Source organism: Phocoena sinus, chromosome 11, assembly GCF_008692025.1.
Source record: "Phocoena sinus isolate mPhoSin1 chromosome 11, mPhoSin1.pri, whole genome shotgun sequence".
In the NCBI taxonomy this organism is placed as follows: Eukaryota; Metazoa; Chordata; class Mammalia; order Artiodactyla; family Phocoenidae; genus Phocoena; species Phocoena sinus.
In genome coordinates, this window is record NC_045773.1 from 36,520,063 (window position 1) to 36,534,043 (window position 13,981).

The 13,981-nt window shown below is 59.1% G+C and overlaps 1 protein-coding gene across 1 annotated transcript in view; it reads right to left on the minus strand.

Moving 5' to 3' along the window:
- DNAH1 (dynein axonemal heavy chain 1) overlaps window positions 1-13,981 on the minus strand; it is a 101,691-nt gene that overhangs the window by 2,825 nt on the left and 84,885 nt on the right. The window contains exons 50-73 of the mRNA XM_032650102.1: window positions 13,757-13,892; window positions 12,627-12,835; window positions 12,245-12,416; window positions 11,056-11,247; window positions 10,555-10,665; window positions 9,564-9,749; window positions 8,936-9,127; window positions 7,304-7,471; window positions 7,023-7,214; window positions 6,712-6,843; window positions 6,111-6,236; window positions 5,358-5,477; window positions 5,086-5,235; window positions 4,831-4,991; window positions 3,776-4,001; window positions 3,443-3,638; window positions 2,986-3,137; window positions 2,256-2,452; window positions 1,864-2,008; window positions 1,448-1,606; window positions 1,233-1,364; window positions 673-843; window positions 404-583; window positions 159-335 (exon numbers count right to left, since the gene is read on the minus strand). Of these exons, the coding sequence (XP_032505993.1) occupies window positions 159-335; window positions 404-583; window positions 673-843; window positions 1,233-1,364; window positions 1,448-1,606; window positions 1,864-2,008; window positions 2,256-2,452; window positions 2,986-3,137; window positions 3,443-3,638; window positions 3,776-4,001; window positions 4,831-4,991; window positions 5,086-5,235; window positions 5,358-5,477; window positions 6,111-6,236; window positions 6,712-6,843; window positions 7,023-7,214; window positions 7,304-7,471; window positions 8,936-9,127; window positions 9,564-9,749; window positions 10,555-10,665; window positions 11,056-11,247; window positions 12,245-12,416; window positions 12,627-12,835; window positions 13,757-13,892 (3,982 nt within the window). The remainder of the gene's footprint in view (window positions 1-158; window positions 336-403; window positions 584-672; window positions 844-1,232; window positions 1,365-1,447; window positions 1,607-1,863; window positions 2,009-2,255; window positions 2,453-2,985; window positions 3,138-3,442; window positions 3,639-3,775; window positions 4,002-4,830; window positions 4,992-5,085; window positions 5,236-5,357; window positions 5,478-6,110; window positions 6,237-6,711; window positions 6,844-7,022; window positions 7,215-7,303; window positions 7,472-8,935; window positions 9,128-9,563; window positions 9,750-10,554; window positions 10,666-11,055; window positions 11,248-12,244; window positions 12,417-12,626; window positions 12,836-13,756; window positions 13,893-13,981) is intronic.

Consider the following 13,981-nt stretch of genomic DNA (forward strand, 5'->3'; position numbering starts at 1 on the left):
AGAACCTGAGCTCCAGGGCTATCTTTGTGGGATGGATCAATCAATGAAAAGGAGCTACTGGCCGGTTGGGGCCAAGTCTTCTGGCACCCAGGTGTTCACGGCACCCCAGGACCCCAGCCTGGCAGGCTGCCTAAAGCATAGCCCCGGTGTGTGCTCACGTTGAGGTCGTAGGTGGGTTGGATCTGGTGGTAGACGCCCGAGGCACTGTAGCTGTGCTCGGGGAAGAGCACGGCGGGGCTGTAGAAGTCCTCCAGGACGTTCATGACGCAGCGGCGGTCCCAGTCGTCAGTGACACGGCCCCCGTAGTTGATCTCCCCTGCCGTGTACTTGAGGACCTACGGGGTGGGTAGGTCAGGCCCCCACAGGCGCCCAGCTCCCCGCCCTCAGCCCATCCCCAGCCCACCTTGTAGGGGATGTGGTCATACTCGTCCAGGAACATCTTGAGCTGGCTGATGCAGATGCGTAGGTCCCCGTCTGTGAACTCGTAGGGTATGTTGAAGCCCAGGGGCCCAAACTTACGACGCTCCAGGGCATTCCCATGGAACAAACACAGAGACAGCAGCAAGGACTTGAACTCCATCACCTGCCAGAGGTGGGGGCGGGGCGGAGGGGTGTGAAGGGTGGGGATGGAGATGGGGCAGGTTGGGGGTGCACGTGCCAAGTGTGTCTCACCTTGTGACAGGAGTTGAGGAAGTCATCACTGAGGCTGCTGTAAGACTTGAGCAGGTTGGCCTTGACCCCGCGTGGCGGCTCAATGGTCATCTTGGAGCCATTCTGTAGGATGGACACTGGGAACTTGTTGCTGGGCAGGCTGGTGAGCCACAGGCGGAAGTCCCGGTGCACCTGGTGGCCACGCTCCACGTGAGCATTGAGACCCGTACCTGGTGGCTGCCCCAACACCAGGCTCCCTCCTACCCAAGGACCCTGAGCCACCCTCAGCCTGACTCCACCCCTGGGTTGGGCTGGGCCAGACCAGGCTGCACGGACCACTGGTAAAGAACATGGGCTTCAGCAAGTTCCAGGGTCACCCGTCTGTGCTGGGTGGGCTTGGGCGAGTCACTGGTAGCAGTTACTTGAGGGGGCCACTGGGAAGATTAATCTAGTTGATATGTGTTACATATGTCACTTCCTGAGCGCCCACTGTGTGCTGGTGGCTGGGCTGAGTGCTCTGTGGGACGATCTCATTTAGCCTTATCAGTCCTGGACGGATGTACTGTATTCCCTCGGTGTACCTTGTCGGGATTGATGTGCTCAATGAGGCGCTCCAGGACTGGCATCCAGCTCGGTGCCAGGTGGCAGTTCTGAAAGAAGACCCACTTGCCCCTCTCTATGGAGCTGCGCATCATGGCTTCCGCCCGAGGGCCCTGTGGGGAGAGGAGTGCTGAGTGGTGGGGGACCAGCTGGCCCAGCCCACCAGCTCCCTTCTCCCCCACCCCCTTGCCCTTACCTGGCCCTGGCCCAGGGAGATGGCAGAGAGCTTCTTGGAGAACTTCATTTCTTCAGCAAACTTGTAGAGGTCGGCAGCCGGGTCAGTGCCAGGCGATAGCACGAAGATGAGGGGCGTGGTGGAGTTGGAGTCTTTGAACACCAATGACAGATTGGCTGTCTGCAGGGCAGGGAGAGATGCTGGGGCCACCTAGAGGTTCTCCTCAGGGGCAGGCAACCAGGGCGAGGTAGGGGGGTCCTGGGGCCCCCAGAGTAGTCCCAGAGGGGCTTCCTGGTGGGACCTGGAACCTCTCAGAGCTTTTTGGGGTGGTTAGGGGTCCTGGCCTGACCAAGGCTGCAAAGTGGTCTGTCCAGGTGCAGCTCGGGTCCTGGGACCCAGGGTGGGGATTAGCCCAGGTGCTGGCTGACAGCACTTGCCTGGGGCTCAATGAAGCGTGGCTCCAGGTTGGTGGCCACGAAGTCCTGCATGGCATTGGTAACCTTGTCCCCACGTAGGCAGCGGAGGACCAGCAGCTTCTGGAACTGGTCCAGGTACTGGTCCCAGATGCCAGGCAAGGACTCCCTGCAACAGTGCCCACATCCCCCTGAGAGCCAACCTGTGGGAGGGCACTGGCCACAGGGTCTCTGCTTGCTGCACAGCAGGGGAGAATGGGGTGTCCAGGGGTACATGGCCGGGGGCATGGAAGAGATGTAGTCACAGTTGCAGGGCAACCCTGTGTGGCCCCTCAGAGAAGGCTCCAGGGCAAGCCTGTTCCTGGATCTCAGCCCCTGGATGTGCCCACCCTGCTGTGCCCCGGGTCCCAGCTCACCGGTGGGGCTCAGGGCTATCAAAGATGGCCTGGAATTCCGACAGATGCTTCATGAAGTCAAGGGCGAAGGAGGAGAAGGCCGGCAGGTTGGAGAGTGCCAGGATGTCTCGCCAGGCCCGGTCTGACAGCCAGTCCGGGGCAGGGTTCTCACTCATGACAGGGACAGAGCCCCCGGACAGGAGGTAGCGCCACTCGCTCTGGCAAGGAACAGGGGAGGCTAGTGCCCAGGCCCTGAGGCCTGTCTCCAGCGCCCCACCTAGCAGTGCCTCCCCTACCATCCTCAGCCAGAGAAATGGAGTTCCCCTTAGGGGTGGCAGTTGCACAGGTCTGGGTTAGTGTCACCTCTTTCCCTTTCCCTGGCTGTGTGACCTTAGGCAAAGGATTTGACCTCTGAGCCTCTGTTTCCTCACTTGGAAAGTAGGAAGAATCAGAACTCTGCTTTCCAGGGGTTTTGTGGGGGTAGGTCAGAGGGTAGCTGTGATCCCAGCACCTGGCACACATTGAGGGCTCAAGCAGTGGTGCCTGTGACTTTCAGTGCTTTCCAACGCACCAGGAAATACCTGGGGCTCATGAGACCATGAGTCGGGAGGCTCAGGACTGTCTGTGCTCACCAGCACGCTCAAGGCTCTGAGAAGACATGTGCACAGGAGCTGCTGGGCCATAGTTAACCCAGAGCCTCCTGGCTGTTTTCAAGCAAGGACCTGGCCGCCCCTCTTGGTCGATCACGCACCTGGTCGATCTTGCCCTGGTTCATCATGATGCGGGCACACAAAAGGAAGGCGAACATCAGCTTGTGCTTCTCGAAGAGGCTGCGGCAGACACTGCTGTAGAGGTTGTAAGTCAGGTAGCGGTTGATGTTGGCGATGCGCTTCTTTAGGTTGTCTGCAGGGCAGAGGGGTGATGGCAGTGCAGGGAGAAGGGAGGGAAGCAAGATCCCTGGGGCCCAGCCCAGCCCAGCCCATCTCCCCAGTAGCCAAAGGGGCAGTCTGGGCACCCGCTTGGGGCATTTGCTCCGAGGAGGGTAGGAGGGGCGTGTGTTCTTACGTAGTATAAGTCTGATGAGGATGTGTATGAGTGGACGTGGGTGTGAGTCTACGTGTGTGTGCCCGCTGTGGAAATGCATCCAGGTGTGTCACCAGGGTAGAGCCTGGTGTTTGTGTCAACATGTGCATCTGTGCCAGGGCTACCTGCCCTCTCTGAGTTGGCGATGCCTGAGAGGAAGATGTTGAGAAACCACTCGAGGGAGTACTGGTACATGGGGTCCACGTTGGCCAAGTCAGACACGCAGAAGAAGAGGATCTGGGTACGGACGGCCACGGGAATGTACTCCATGCGCGTGAGGTCAATGTCCTTCTCTGTCTGCTCTGCAATCCTGACCTTGGCCTGGGGGTGCAGTACAGGGCGTGCTGGTCAGGCCCAGGTAGGTTGTCAAAGGGCACCAGGCAGAGGTGGGTGGCGATAGGGGGCAGGCCTGGGGCAGGTGGGGAGAGGCAGGCAGGGGTGGGCCGGCAGTTGCTGACCTGGATCTCAGCAGCCTTCATCTTGGAAGCCTCCAGCACCTTGATGAGCTCCATGTCATCCACAGGGTTGCCCTCAGAGGAGCTGAGCCGGTACAGGATCTGGTCTTCAATGTCCTTCAGCTCCTGGCGCATCTTGGCATTATTGACAATCAGCTGGTTCTTGGCTTCCTCAAGGTCAGGCCGCTCCTCAGCCACTACCTGGCCCAGCAGCTGGTCCTCTAGGCCACTGCCAGGGGCAGGGGACATTATGTCTGTGACACCTGGTGGGCCCTGGAGGGCCAGCCTGGAGCCTGCTGACCTATGTACCTGTGCTCCTGGGGCTCCAAAGAGCCTAGCATCCCTGTTGGTGTCAGCCTGGAAGGCCTGGCCTCTGTCTCAGGCTGCAGGGCTAAGGCAGAGCCTGGCTTCAAAGTGACCAGTTCTCAGTGAGACCTCAGGTGGCAGCTTGGAATCCCAGCAGGGGCCAGTCAGTTGAACATGTGAGTTGCTGGGGTCTGAAAAACTCCCTCTCAGCAGGAGGGGGCTGGGGGTGATGGGGAGGGACAGGACTTAAGGATGTTTTCACCCCCTTGTCTGTGGAGAGGTTCATAGTGGCCACTGGCATGGAGGCCTTAGCACTCTCTGTGGGTGGTCAGCAAAAGCTATAGTGCCTGGGCTTAGGGCAGCAAGGGTAGGAAACGGCTTGGGTGCAGGGAGCCAGAGTATGCCCCCCACAGGGCTCCAGGGGGTGTGGGGGTGAGTACACAAGGGCTCAGCAAGGGCTGTGGGGCAAGGGTATCCGGATGAGGTGGGGCTAGTGCTGGCCAGGGAGGCTGGGGGAGGGGTTCCTGACCAGGGATCAGGATGATCTGAGGGTGGGGTTTCTCAGGTGGAAACGGTGGCAAGTAAAGGGAGTTCGTGGAGGGGCTAGAAAGACCTGAAATGCAGAGTGCCTGGGAGGAAGCTGGCGGGGCCTCAGGGGTAAACCCACTGAGTCTCTGCCTGGGGGTGGGAGGAGGCAGCCAGGCAGGCTGAGGCAGAGCTGATGCTGGGGGTCCCAGGGACCAAGGGCTCACCTGGGAGACAGGGTGAAGTTGATGAGGGTGAGCTTGGTGGAGATCTCGGGCGTGTAGTGTGGGTTGGGCAGCTTGGTGGTGATGTACATCCTGAAGTCCTCGTGGTAGGGGATCACCGTGTCTCCCAGCTTTAGCACCTTGTTCCCCTGCTGCTTGTATGTCTGTGGCAGGTGGGATGGGCAAGCGCTGTGGCTTGGGCTTCACCAGTGAGGCAGGGGAAGGGGGCCGCCCCCACCCCCACTGCTGCAGGCCCACCTGCTTGAGCAGCACGGGCTCCAGGGCGGGATCCAGCTCCTCGCCCACGTTCTCTAGAAGGCAGGGCTTGCCAAAGCGGATGGCATTCTCCATGCTGCGCAGGAAGTCGCGGTCGCTCAGCTTGAACACATCCAGCCCGTTGTCCTTCTCCTGTGGGCACAGGGGGCAGGTGGGGGCCGCGGGGGCTGAGAACCAGCCTGAGGCTCAGCTACTCCCCCTGCACCTGCTAAGCCCTGCTGGGTGGGGTGGTGGCACCCGGTGGGTAGGCTCACCATGTTCTTGATCCATTTGTTAGCCTGGCTCTGAGGGTCAATGAAGTGGGTCCAGCGCTGGGAGAACTGGTTGATGACCCCATTCTCCACTGACAGTGTGTCGTTGGGGAGGCCAGCAACCTGTGGGGGACTGGGCTGGGTCGGGGGTCTCACACAGCAGGCTCAGCTGGGACATCAGCCACTCCCAACCTTGTGCTTTGGCTGTGTTTCCCTTCTCCTTACTGCACCCTCTTGAGGGTGAAGGGCAGTCCTGAGGTCTCAGCCCCCAGGACTGGTCTCCCTCCTATTGGCTGGCTCCCAACACTCTCCTTCGCTGGGCCCGTTGTTCCTCATGCCTGTTGAGTCCTTGCTCAGTCAGACCATCTTCACGGAGCCAGTAAAGCCCATCAGCCCTCCCGGACTGTGTTCACGCTCAGCCCCTGCCTGAGCCTCTTGGTTCTCTCCTTGCGCCAACTCTACCTGTCCTCCAGGGTCTAGCTCGGACACGACCTCGTAACCCTCACTCTGGACACTGCTCTCCCACCCCACTCCCACTCTCATAAGCACCCCTTGACCTCTCTGCCCAGCATCTGTACCACTCGCTCGGCTTTCTCCTCTCCTACCCACCAGCCTCTGACTGGCCCCGGGCGGGCTCAGGAGACGCATCTCTAAGCAGACCCAGGAAAGAGGGTGGGAGGGAGGCGGGAGGCTCCTGGCCCAGCCCGACCACACTGCAGGCCCAGCCCAGTTGCTCCAGCCCCCCGGGGTGGGCACCTGCCACGAGCGGATCTTCACGGGGTTCCCCAGAGTCCCGATTAGTGTGGGCTCGGAGGTGTGTGGGACATGGTGAGTCGTGAGCTGCTTGACCCAGCTGTCGTAGAGCACCGTGCGGTACTGGCCCTGGGGAGATGCCAGACTCAGGGCCACCCCACTGAGACAGCCGCGATGCCCTCCCACTTCCCCCTGCACCCCAGCGCTCAGCAGTTGTGCAGAGGTCAGAGCTCAGACATGGAGACGGAGGCCTGAGTTCTAGCCCCACTTTGGGGAACATCATCAGCCTCCACAATCCTCAGCCCCTTATCTGTGGAACCAGCATAAGAACAACAATGCCCACCCATCAGGGCAGCTGTGAGGATTGAATGAGAGGCACACAGCAAGCACGGCAGTGTGAACTCACACTTCCCTCTAGAAGGCCAGCCCCACTGGAGCAGGTTTTCTGGCTGTTTTGTGAGCTGCCATATCCCCAGTGCCAGGAACAGCACCTGGCTCAGACGGGGCACCTGAGAAGTGCTTGTTGAATGAATGAGAGAAGAGCCGCCCCTCAGGCCACCCCTCATGGAGGTGAGGCCTCAAGGCGGGGCCAGGGGTTCCTTACCGTGAAGGGGCCCAGGTAGGCCACAAAGCCTGCAGCCACCAGCACGTCCCCGAAGATGTTGTCGAGCGTGTGTTCCAGGTTCTCCACCGTATCCTGCCAGCGCACCCTCTCGTCCGACAGCCCGTTGATGAGCTGCAAGGACAGCCCATGGGGTGGGTTCTGGGAGGCTGGGCCGGGGGCCTGGGTGTCCCTGCCTGGCGCAGTCCCCGAGGTGGCCGGTGTGGGGGGTGTGGACAGCCACCCTGGGACCCCCCCTACCACCCGGGCCCTTCCAGCCTGTCGGGGGCAGGCCACACCACAGGCCCTCACACCTTGTCGGCGCGGCCCAGCCGCTGCTCGCACTGCTCACACTTCAGCTCCAGTTCCTCCTTCTTAGCAATGCAGTCTCGGTACTTGGCCTGCATCATGGCAATGCCATCCTCCACCTTGTGCAGGCGCTGCTTCGCCTCCTCCAGGATCCTCTGTGTCACCTCCAGGTCATCCTGGGCCTCCCGCAGGGCTTGCTGCAGGCAGAGGACGCAGGACCAGCTTTCCTGGTGCCCAGAGGAGCCCACGCCCTCTCCCCTGCCCCCTAGGTCTACCCAGCCCTCACCCGCTTGGGCTCCACGGCCTTGGCCACGAAGTGGTACTTGTGCATGGCGCGCACCCACTGGCAGATGGAGGTGCAGGCCTTGGACACCTTGGCGATGGCGGCCGGCTGGAACTCTTCATTGTCGATGTATGGCTGGATGGCTTTGATCACCGCCTCCCCAATGTTGTCCTGGGGATGGGAACCATGGGCTCAGGGGGCTGCTTCCCAGGGAGGACAGAGAAGGCTCTGCAGGGCTGAGGGGCATCCTGCTCCTGCCGCTATGCCCCATGTAGGCCTCAGTACAGGTGTCCTCCCTAGGGAATAGACACAACCCACAAAAGCTGGCCAGAAGAGGATCTTCTGTATTCTAGGATTTCAAATAACATGATCAGAGATTTTTCTTTCTCAAGAAATGACACAACCTCAAGATCTGATAATACAGGGACTTCCCTGGTGGTCCAGAGAGTAAGACTCCGCGCTCCCAATGCAGGGGGCCCGGGTTTAATCCCTGGTCTGGGAATCAGATCCCGCATGCATGCCGCAACTAAGAAGTCCACACACCACAACTAAAAAGATCCCGCATGCCGCAACGAAGGTCCCGCGTGCCGCAACTAAGACCCGGCGCAGCCTAAATAAATAAATAAATATTAAAAATTTTTAAAAATGAAGACCTGATAATATGCAGGCCCCATTTAAAACCCATTTAGAGACAAGGGCTCCTTCTTGGCTGATGTGGAGACGAGTGAGTGGTTCTGATGCCCAACCCGGCTCACGTTCAAATGTAATAATCCCTACCCCAAGAGTTCACCATACTCTTGGAGCACTTGTCCTACCCTGGGAGAATCCAGCTCTGTAATTCAGGATGAGCCCAGGAATCTGTACTGTTCATGAGCCCCCAGAGGTCAGAGCTTGGGACCAGGGGAACCTGAGTGCTGGCCGTGAGCCTCCTGATTTGGGCTCAGTTAGAGGGATGGGGAAGCCCATAGAGTCCAGCTGTCACTGAGATGGGCCATTGTCTCTGCGCTCCCAGTGCAGTCTGGGATGTGCCCAGGGCTCCAACACTGACACATGGTGGGGGAGGGGGGGAGCGGCCCGCGTGGGACTAATTTCTGGGCTGGAAAGGGGCCCTCCAAGAGGGCTGCAGGCTCCAGGCTGACCTAACCCTAAGCAGCCCCGTGAGAGAGCATGCCCATGGATACTGAGAACCCCAGAGAGACAGGAAGGCAGAGAAATCCAGAGACAGACAGGCACTAAACCTCAGGTGTTAAGGCTGAGGGAGAGGCGATGACTGAGCAGCCAGGGAAGGTCTTGGCCAGTGCCATGGGGGTTTCAGGAAAAAAAGAGCAGGAGAGAGAATCTCCAGGCTGCGGGGCCTTGGAGTGACTGTGGGTGATGTCCTAAGGGCATAGGAGCCTTCCCAGGTCCTGATTTCCTCAACATCCATCTGTTGGTTGGTCCGTCTGTTTCCCCCACCAGCTGGAGAGCTCCTCTGTGCCAGGATCTGGTCCCATCAGCTCTGTGGCCACAGGGCTGTGTGTGTTGCAGGCAGAGTGAGATAGGATGGAGGCCCCAGCGCTGGTTCTCCTCACTTCTCTGCCCAGCTGGGTCCTGCCCTCACTCACTCCCAGCTGGCTGGGTGCCTGGCATGCTCACCTTGTCAAACTTGAAGAGGCTCTCCAGGAAGCGGCCGGGGTCTTGCAGCAGCCCCTTGCCTGGCTCCCAGTAGTCATCCACCTTAGAGCCAGGCTTCTCTCCAGGGACCTTCTTGGGCTTGATGCCCTTCATGATGCACACAGCTTCTATGACCAGCTTCACACCTGGGGGTGGTCGCTGCATGGCACGCACCTGTGGGCCAGGCCAAGAGTGGGGAAGGGGGAGGTCCATCACAGAGTGGTACGGTACCTCCAGGCAGGGACAGCCACCAGACAAGGTGGGCCCCACCAGCCAAGTCCCTACCACTACAGACCAAGGGCACACCCGGGGATCCCCCAAGGTCTGCCTTAGCCTATGGCAACTACTGCTCCCCCGTATACCCAGGCCTGGCCACGAGGTCCTGTACGTTCATTTCTCAAGGCCCAAAGCCCTCCTCATGCACCTGCCCGGGCCCTGGGCGCTGATACAAGGAGGTAAGGGCAGGCAGCTGGATTCAAGCCCTAGTTCTGCCCTCATCTCTTGACATATGACCCTCAAGGGATGTGTAGAGGGAGGGCCTAGGGGCCAGGACCCAAGAGGGCTCCAGGGAGGGATGTCAAGAAAAGCCTGGGGGTGCCTAGCCACCCACCTCGGTCACATCATTCTTGTTGAGGTTGCGCAAACTGGCCAGGGCTGCATCCAGGGTGGGCAGAGCCTCATCCAGATCCTTCTGGGCATCGTCAGCAATACCTTGTGCCTTCCTGGCCTTCTCATTGGCCTTGATCTCCTCTGCTTGCACTGAATTCCGGGACTCCTCAGCAATGGTTGTGTCCACCTAGGGACCAGAAGTAGGGAGGGCCCAGGGATGGCCCGTGTCAGGGACAGGTGTGCCCTCCTCCCCTTTCTCCTCTCTGTGTCTCAGTCTCCCCAGGTGGAAGGAAATGAGGGTTGGGATGCCCCATTCTCTAAGGACCATCTCGGCTGTGACAGCCCATGGAGACCCGGGAGTGCTAGGAACCCCTTCCAATCCTGAGTGCTCATCATGGGCCTGGCATGGGGCTCAGGGCTTTACATGCTTGAGCATAACTACCCCATGGGCAGGACCCCCTAAACCCACAGGGCACCTCCATGCAGAACAGAGAAAGGCACTCCCCTCCCACAAGTCACTTTCTTTCCATCTGCTGGAAAAATTTTCAATACCACTGCCTTTGTAGAGCAGGACATGATTGTTTCTGCCAGAAAGCTGCCATCATGAATATGCAAACCTGCGGAGGCTGCTGTGAGGACCGGTCCTCAAATGTGGGCCCTCTTGTAGACTCAGAGGATCTTAGAGGGAGACTCAGGCAGACTGTGCACCGCTACCTGTGGCTGCCCTGCTGCTCAGTCCGTGTTGTGATTATTGGGTTTGGATTTGTCTGTCTTGCTCATCACCATATCCTCTGCCCAATGCAGCGCTTGGCATAGAATAGGTTCTGAGCAAGCATTTGTTGAATGAACACATGGCTGAATGAGGGAACTGGGCACCAAGAGGCTAAGCAAACTGTGAGGCCGGGCAGCTAGGGATCTTGTGGTTGCATGGGGATGCCGAGCATCCTCAGACATGGTCAGCCGTCAGGGAGGGGGCCAGGAGCACTCCCAACCTTGATCTGCTCCATGGTGAGCGTGGTCTCCTTGGCAGCCTCCTCCAGCAAGGGGCGCATAATCTCCAGCTCTTCCTGCATCTTGGCCACGTCCTCCGAAGTGCTCAGCAGCTGCGGGGTGGGAGGCGGGGGGCACAGAGAGGAAATCCGGTGTGACGGTGTGATGGGGACCAGAGAGTGAGTTAGGCCTGGAGGGAGCAGGGGAGAGGTCCCTGCAGGGCCGCCCTCATTCACGAGAGGCTGTGGCCAGCAGCTTCAGTGGCCCCCAGGTTGCCCAGTGGACCCCAGAGGAAGGGAGCAGTCCCCTAAAAATATTTGGGGTGAACTGCTTTGGCCTTGCCCTTGGCCAGCAGCTCTTTTGGTGAGGGAGGAAGCCACCCATTTAAACACTGTGGGCTGCCAACTGAAAGGCCAGGCTGGGCCTCCGGGGTCAGGACTGAGACTGCATGGGCAGAACCACGGGCAGCTATACGTTGCCCACAAGGCCCCACCCCAGCCCACCTTGTCGAGGCCACTCTTCATGCGGTTCCTAGCAGTTTTCAGCTCCTGTTTCTTCTGCCCAATGAGAATGGAGAAAATATTGAGCAGCTCCAGGTAGCTCTTGGGGGTCACATAGTTGTGGCGGGCCAGCTCGGCCAGATACTCGACACACTTCTTGGCCACCGACTGGTGGATATACACACAAACCTGAATCTGTGAGGGAGCAGACCACTGATGCCAGTCTTGTAGAGCCCCCAGCAAAGATGGGGCACCAGGGTGCCCTTGAAGCCACTGAAGCCTGGTTCTGGGGAGGGAGCCACGTGCAGGAACCTCAACGGCCCTCACACTCACTCTCTCCTATGATCCTCACGACCTCCAGGTAAAGGTCACCTATTCTGCAGACGAAAAATCCCACGACCCAGAGAAATCAAGGGGCTTTTCCGAGTTCACACAGTTGTCAAGGGCAGAGTTCACTTTGAACTTGGACCCAGGTGTGTCCCAGCTCTTGGCCCAGTGCTCTTATCACAGCCCCTATGACCTGCCTCTCTCAGAAAGCCCTAAGGTGGGGCCCCTCTCGGAGGCTGTAGATGTGGGGAGGGAGGGCCCAAGGCCTCAGCACAGCTGGGCAGAAATGGGCTTACCCTAGCTCTTGGCCCCCAGGTGACCATCACTGTCTCAGGCTGGACCAGACAAATCTACCCCCCACCCCATCTGTAGTCTCTGGGTTGTATCAGGGGGCTCTTTGTTTGTTTGTTAATGTAGACCATTTTTTTAAAAAAACTCTTTACTGAATTTGTTACAATATTGCTTCTGTTTTACGTTTTGGTTTTTTGTCGCCAAGGCATGTGGGATCTTAGCTCCCCGACCAGGGATTGAACCCTCACCCCCTGCAGTGGAAGGTGAAATCTTCCCTGGACTGCCAGGGAAGTCCCCATATCAGGCGACTCTTTAAAGAAAGTTTCCGTGGAGCCCTCAGAGAATAAGATAAACAGTGACTGTGTAACTGTGTGCCCAGCCTCCTGCGTCACCGTGACAACCTTGTGGCATTCCCATTATACAAGTGAGGAAACTGAGGCTCAGACAGATAAAGCTGTCTGCCCAAAGGCTTCCCATCAGTGGTGGGCCTGGGAATCTTACCCAGGCCTTGGAGACCCCAAGCCCAAACCTACACAGTCCCCCTCAAGGTCTTGCTCCTCACCAAGATACCTACCAGTCCTTCAATTACTTTGGGGGTAGCGTCTAGCTCTGGGATCTCGTTCAGGAACATGGTGGCCACAGACTCCAGGGCTTCTGCCGGCCACTCATTAAACCAGTCGATGGTACAGCAGTTGACCAGGGAGGGGAACTGCCTTAGGTGAGCTCGGAAGACCTCTCCAATGGGGCTGGGGAGGTGGGGGTCCAAATGAGGCCCTGAGACACTGACTTACACCCCCCAGGAACCCAGGACCCAGGGTCATTTCACAGCCCTGTGACATGGCAGCCTGGACCCAATGGCATGGTGGCCAGGCCCAGGCCACTTCCCCTTGTGGCAGGCCCAGGTGCTCCCCCACCTAAAACCACTGTCCCTGCAAGGTTGCAGTGGCCACCTGTACCTCATGCACAGCACCAGGTGGATGCTGCTGCGCACACGCTCGGTGTAGGCAGCCATGAGGTTGGTCTTCATGGGCTGCAGGCCCTGCTCCTGGACGTAGGGCCGCATGGTGTTGACAATCTGGTCCTGCTCATCCGTGTTGTAGAGGTTGGGAATGTCGCCTGAGTTCAGGACATTGTTAATGTCCTCTAGGAAGGACTCGTCCTTGATCTGGGGGGAAGATGGGGATGGAGGAGCTGAGTCTTGATGATGGCCCCTGGGTGTTGGGCTCCATGACCATGGTCTCACTGGACCTTCACAGGAGCCCCATTCCACAGACCATGCCACTAAGGCTCAGAGAAGCCCAGGGTCACACAAGTGACCTCACAAGTTGTGGTCCAGGACTCACACCCAGGCCTGCCCTACAGCAGAGACTCTGAACATCACTGCTGGGCTGTGGAAGGGCCCTGGGTCCTGGGTGGGAGATGTGGTGTCTTCCTCCTCTCTTGCCAGGCCTCTCTACGTCTCAGTTTACTCACAGGAGAAAACCAGGCCACAGGCAGAAACGGGTCCTTGCCCATCTCATATGGCCAGGGCCTAGTCAGTGCCAGAGGGCACCCTCACTTGCCTGACTATGTAAGGGGAGCCTGGGGGATAGGAGTAGGGCTGGGAGCCTTCCAGGGCTTCAGCTTCGGCCCAGTCCTGACCACCAGTCAGGTTTAAGCACTGCCCTGTTTGTCTTGAGACCCTGGACCCACAACCTCTCCTTCTCTCAGACCTGGGGCGAGGCCTCATCTAGGGAGCTCCAGACGGAGCAGCCCCAAGAAGGGGGCCATAGTCACAGCACCTCAGGCACAAGTCCTGTGGTCCTTGAGGTAGGAAGCTGTTGGCCAGTGAGTGTGGTGCTGCTTGTGGTCAGCCATGGTGCCAGGGGCCTTCTTTACCCTCGGGGCATAGTAATGATCTATGCCCCCCACCAGCCCTGACAGGCTAGGTTTGGCCCCCTCCCGCTGGTCCCAGCTATTCCTCCCAAGATCCACCCCAACTGACAGTGACGTGGGCATGAAGGACTGACCACCTTCCAGGATGCCACACTGGGGTGGGTTGTATCCAACCCACCCTGGATCCCGCTCACTGCCCGTGTGGTGGCACCTGGGTATCTGAGAACAGGAAGGTGATGGGCAGGCTGTGCAGGCCAGCCTTGAGCAAGACCTTCTTGACATCATCACGCCACTCGGTCATGCCATAGTTCTTGGACAGCTCAATCTGGAAGCACTCATACTCGGCCCTGGAGACAGGTGGTTGGGTGGAGGCATGCCAGAGCTTGAGGCCAAGAGCTCCCACCCCAGCCATCTGCTCCCATCCTGGGCAGACCTG